A 6,011-nucleotide genomic window follows, 5' to 3' on the forward strand; every position below is an offset into this window, starting at 1 on the left:
CCCCAGTGGTGATTAAATACCACCAAAAGAAAGCTCTATCTGTCCCCCAAAAATGGTATAAAATTCATTTCAGTACAGCGTTGCATGACGGAGTAAATGTCAGTCAAAGTATCGCAGCGCTGAATACTGAAAAATGGCCTGGCCAGGAAGGGGGTCTAAACACCTGGTCTTCAAGCGGTTAAGTAATAAAGAACGCAAATGTTCATTTTTTTCTTGTGGCAAACCACCTTTTCATCTGTATCAATTTTGAGCCCGAAGGATGATAAAATCAGGGAAGGGCCCTCTGTCTTGTCCTCAGCTAGGGGCACCGAAAAGACCAGACGTAATGTACATCTTTAAAAACTGTCAGTAAAGGTTGACAAAGGTGGTGGTGATCTTGTGGACCAACAAAAAGGAAGTCGTCCAGGTGATGCAAAATTGACACAGAATATGATCTCTGCACGACAATCCACTTAAAGCAAATGAACATTTTCATATGTCCACATAATAATCACCTTTGAAATGACAGCCCAACAAGCGAAAGCACTTGGGGGTGGACATGGAGGAAGCGAAAAGGCCAACTCAATGTCTTTAGCATGGGATCCTGCATTCCTGATGAAAGACGAGCCCTTGTCAAAGGAGACATACTGAACTCTAGATTCCTCCTTGTCTAGTCCATCATTCACGGAGGTGCCTAAAGGATGGGATAATGGTGTATTAACTAGTATTTTCCACCTACTTTTTTAGGTATGACCCCAAGGGTAGATACCCCCTAATATTATGATAGGGCAGGTTAGAAAATGGGCCGGCAATGCGGCCCCAATTAACCTCTCTGAATAGTTTATTGGCCACTATTGACGCTTTCTACGGTCACCAGCATCCTCCGACTTAGGAAGCTTTCTTGTTTCAACTCTTGTTGTCACAGATTGTTTTCCCTTCTTAAAGCAGCGGATGGCTGTAGTTCCCCAGTACAGATGGAGCATTCATGTTTGAAATGACATGGTTTCCCACCTGTAGTGGTTTACGTTGAATAACCAACACACTCTGCGAAGCCAACACTGAATTGAAAGGGAGAAGGACTTTGTAGGCACATAAGCAAAAGCCAAAGCAAAGATCATTTGTAATGGACATTTTCTGTCTGTATTGCAAATCGCAATTTGACCCCCACAAACCTTATCAGCCCCCCAGATTAGATCCAGATAAAAGAACAAGGGGGAGCTAAATTCTAGGACTCTAGGCCCAGTGAGAAATTCCTCCATCCACACAGTTTAGCGTAGATGGAGGAATCTGTTGCACTTTTACATCTGATAGAAAATCTGCAGATAATCTATAGGTGTATGGCCATCTTCAGGCCCCATTCACACTGAGCGATTTATGGAGCGATTTTTGCAGCGATATCGCTCATATTTCCGCGCTATATCGCTCTATGTAGCTTCACCAATACATTTCAATGTAGCTGTTCACATCTCGTCGCTCAATATCGCTTGTAGCTCGTCGCTGGTAGCTTGTCGCTCCTACATGACCCTTTTTTAGAGCGATTTTGCTCCTGATTGCATACAGCCCAATAGGAAGAAGTCGCTCAAAGTCACGCGATTTCCATGTCGCTCAGTGTGAATGGGGTCTAAGAGTTAGCCTGCAATTACACCTAGGCGTTATAGTTTTTGCATATGATGGCGTTTAGCGCAATTTTACACGCGTGTTAGATGCAATCACGTGAAGACGCGCATCTTAGCTGGCAGATTGTCAAAGGACAAACTGCGTTAAAACGCGCAATTTGCAAATGGCCCGTGCCGCGTATTTCCAGGCATTTCCACTGAAGTCTATGGGGCCAAATGAGCTGTAAACTGCCTGTAAGGAGCGCATGTACTTTTTCTAGCGACAGGTGGTTTTTTAAACTTGCAACAAAATGCTCAAGTGTGAACAGGGGCGATTGAAATGAATGGGATGTTTTGTGTTGAGAGTTTTGTCCCCCAATAAAATGCCTAAGTGAATCCCCCATTCAATAGGATAATAGGACAGCTGTATGTACTGTGTCTGGCAGTGGGGGCTGCAGTTACTGTGCAGGAGGCCGGCACTGAAGGGGTTACAGGTGCTGAGCCAGGAGGTGATGCACAGGTCACTTCTGGTTGCCCTACAGAGATCTGTCTCTGAAAAGAGCTGACAGCCCGGGGAGGAATTGATTGCTGGGGTACTGACCTCCCCCTCCTTGGACTCCTCCAGCAGTGTGCTCCGGGTGGAGATCAGTAGCTGAACTCTGTGGAGCATCCAACTACTTTTTGCTAGCAGGCGTTGCTGGAGCTATTGAGCTTGCAGAGCCCACATGTGTTGCAGGCAATCTCCTCCTGCTGGCACCAGTAGTTCTTCTGTTAGGGCCGGGGATCGGACGAGAAGGCTGTTTACCTTTCTGACATAGAGTACTGAGCTCCACTTCCTGGAAAGGCAGGTTGTTCTGGGAATAGCCCGATTTTCTGCTGATATCACACTAGCTTCCCTATCCGTAACCTCACTTTGTGATCTAGTTTCAAGCAGTCCTGGGAATTCCCCTTGCTGTCTATTGCGTGCATGCAGCGATATCGCTCATATTTCCGCGCTATATCGCTCTATGTAGCTTCACCAATACATTTCAATGTAGCTGTTCACATCTCGTCGCTCAATATCGCTTGTAGCTCGTCGCTGGTAGCTTGTCGCTCCTACATGACCCTTTTTTAGAGCGATTTTGCTCCTGATTGCATACAGCCCAATAGGAAGAAGTCGCTCAAAGTCACGCGATTTCCATGTCGCTCAGTGTGAATGGGGTCTAAGAGTTAGCCTGCAATTACACCTAGGCGTTATAGTTTTTGCATATGATGGCGTTTAGCGCAATTTTACACGCGTGTTAGATGCAATCACGTGAAGACGCGCATCTTAGCTGGCAGATTGTCAAAGGACAAACTGCGTTAAAACGCGCAATTTGCAAATGGCCCGTGCCGCGTATTTCCAGGCATTTCCACTGAAGTCTATGGGGCCAAATGAGCTGTAAACTGCCTGTAAGGAGCGCATGTACTTTTTCTAGCGACAGGTGGTTTTTTAAACTTGCAACAAAATGCTCAAGTGTGAACAGGGGCGATTGAAATGAATGGGATGTTTTGTGTTGAGAGTTTTGTCCCCCAATAAAATGCCTAAGTGAATCCCCCATTCAATAGGATAATAGGACAGCTGTATGTACTGTGTCTGGCAGTGGGGGCTGCAGTTACTGTGCAGGAGGCCGGCACTGAAGGGGTTACAGGTGCTGAGCCAGGAGGTGATGCACAGGTCACTTCTGGTTGCCCTACAGAGATCTGTCTCTGAAAAGAGCTGACAGCCCGGGGAGGAATTGATTGCTGGGGTACTGACCTCCCCCTCCTTGGACTCCTCCAGCAGTGTGCTCCGGGTGGAGATCAGTAGCTGAACTCTGTGGAGCATCCAACTACTTTTTGCTAGCAGGCGTTGCTGGAGCTATTGAGCTTGCAGAGCCCACATGTGTTGCAGGCAATCTCCTCCTGCTGGCACCAGTAGTTCTTCTGTTAGGGCCGGGGATCGGACGAGAAGGCTGTTTACCTTTCTGACATAGAGTACTGAGCTCCACTTCCTGGAAAGGCAGGTTGTTCTGGGAATAGCCCGATTTTCTGCTGATATCACACTAGCTTCCCTATCCGTAACCTCACTTTGTGATCTAGTTTCAAGCAGTCCTGGGAATTCCCCTTGCTGTCTATTGCGTGCTGCTGCCTCGGAATTCATCATCTAGCAGCTGAGTGGTTTCACTTTGGAAACTTATCTGAATCACTTTATTTGCTCTTCTCCTGCACCATGGTGGATTATCAGTTCTAGACACTTGTTGTTGCAGACTCTCCGCTCCCTATTCTCTGTATATAAATCAATGCTACATGGCAGGGTGTGTCCTTAACAAGGGGCACCTGGCCACAGTCTGGAGCTTGCACATGCGCACTTCCCTTGTTTTGTACAAGGCGACTTGAAAGTTTCTGACTCCTGGGAGCTGGCTGTGCAGGCACGGACCACGCCCACCTTATACAGACCACGGCTGTTGATGGCTGCCATTGGCTCTTAAACTTGTGTTGTTTTCTTCAGTCACGCCCTGTGAACAACTTTCAGTATAAAAGCAAAGTAGCAGGAGACAGCTTGTAGTTTCATATACATAGCTGATTTGTAGTATTGTGTTGGATACATCAGTTGGTGGTTACGTTAACTCGCACGGGAATCCATAATACGGTTTGTCGGAGGCTAAGATGATCTTTGACAAGGTGAAGAAATTCCTGGTGGCTCTGGACTCTTCTGTGGAGGATGATGGTCCCCCGGTGTTCAGCAGTGGGCACACGGTGTCCGGGAAGGTACTCTTGGAGCTGGTGGCAGACACTAAGGTGGAGTCTGTGAAGCTGCACGCTGGGGGTTATGCCAAGGTGCACTGGACCGAGTCCCGCAGCGCAGGCTCCAGCACGGCGTACACTCAGAACTATAGCGATGAGGTGGAATACATCAACCTGCGGGAGACCCTACTGCACACAGGTGAGCCCCGCACACTGCCACAGGTTGCTATGGCAACCCCATCTGGCTTTCCTATTTGGAAGAAAGCAAACCTGTTACTTGACGATGTACTATGAAGCTCAACACACGTTACAATGTGATTTGTACAATCTACCACCAACAACTATGTAGTGCTAGTCCCTACCTATTTGCATACAGACTGATTGGATGGATTAGGTCTATCCTAATATTTCATAGTTTTGGTAAATCTAAAGTTCATTGTACAGTTTGTATGGTCAGATTGCAGTGTGTGTGCGGTGACCATCAGTCAGTGTGTTTTTGTATTTTAATGCTTTTTTTTTTTTTTTTAAGCACCTTTTCATGTGTTTTTAAGGGCTTGGCTGTTTTGAAATACCCATCATCAACACAGGATCTTTCTAGGGAGATGTTTGCAGAAAGATCCTGCATACAAATCACATGAAGTGCTTGTATGTGTATACTACTGCCATTGCATTCCGTTTATATGCATAAATGCGTGCTGACCCCTAAACTTCAAATAGAAAAATCTGCAAGTTTACAAAAGGATTCCTTTTGTCCTGTAACAGCTGAAGCACTTTGAATCACATAGGTGTAAACAGGGAATAAGCTCACACCAGTATGATTTATCAAACTTCTACTGCCGTGTGCACGATAGAATCCCATTTTTCTTTGTTGTCCATTCTCACCTTTTGCCTAGGCACATATAATTTTTTTTTTGATAAGGTGCAGGCACATTTTTTTTACCCCCAAACAATTGAAACGCATGTAACGTGTTTTCATGCATTTTAGCACATGACAAGCTCACAATCCCCAGCAACCTATACTTTATTTCACCTTCATTGGCCAAAGCAAAAATACATAACGCATGTAATAACAGTGTTGAAAATCACATGAGAATGCAGATGCAGAAATTGCAGTGCTACACAGATGTGTAGTGACTGTCTGTTGAGAGATGTGGAACTGTCAGTTGAATGGCTTCTGATGAGTCTCACGGATAAAGATTTCAGATCTGCTAGATGATCACAGCTCCTGATGTAAACAAGTCACCCCGTGACTGGCAAAGTGCTGCCACTTGCGGAAAAGCGGCATGTGCACTTGGCTGGCATTCCCTGAATCCAACTGTCCCCAATTCAACTACACAGATGCCAACCTGTGTCCTATCCTGCTCCGGGGCTCAGATCATTTTTTTCTGTTCATTGTGTGGGAGCAAGACGCCTGCAACACATGTTTGTGTGTATGTACTGGGACACTATGTTCTTGTATTAAGCACATTTGTGTGTTTTAAGCATTCTTACATACTTTATATAATATGGGAGTATTCATGTTCCCCGACTAGGATGACATAAGAACTTTTTTTACAAGCAGAACGTATTGAAGTCCTTATGTAGGCAGTGACAGATTAAAGCCCTACTCTAGGCAAAATATGACTCCATGCCCCCCCGGGTGACATCTTTACAACCAGAATGTAAAAGTCACCATATAGGTAATGGCAGGTT

At 45.7% G+C, this 6,011-nt stretch overlaps 1 protein-coding gene across 2 annotated transcripts in view; it reads left to right on the forward strand.

Moving 5' to 3' along the window:
- ARRDC2 (arrestin domain containing 2) overlaps positions 1–6,011 on the forward strand; it is a 23,315-nt gene that overhangs the window by 9,790 nt on the left and 7,514 nt on the right. Inside the window, exons 1-2 of one of the 2 annotated variants that reach the window (XM_018573669.1) lie at positions 4,203–4,518; positions 4,752–4,757. In XM_018573669.1, coding sequence (XP_018429171.1) covers positions 4,242–4,518; positions 4,752–4,757 — 283 coding nt within the window. In that variant the 5' untranslated portion in view covers positions 4,203–4,241. Of the gene's footprint in view, positions 1–4,202; positions 4,519–4,751; positions 4,758–6,011 lie in introns of those variants that run through there. The other variant, XM_018573668.1, reaches the window with a different exon arrangement.

The sequence above is a fragment of the Nanorana parkeri genome, unplaced genomic scaffold (genome assembly GCF_000935625.1).
Source record: "Nanorana parkeri isolate BGI_ZX_2015 unplaced genomic scaffold, ASM93562v1 scaffold2480, whole genome shotgun sequence".
NCBI classification, from domain to species: Eukaryota; Metazoa; Chordata; class Amphibia; order Anura; family Dicroglossidae; genus Nanorana; species Nanorana parkeri.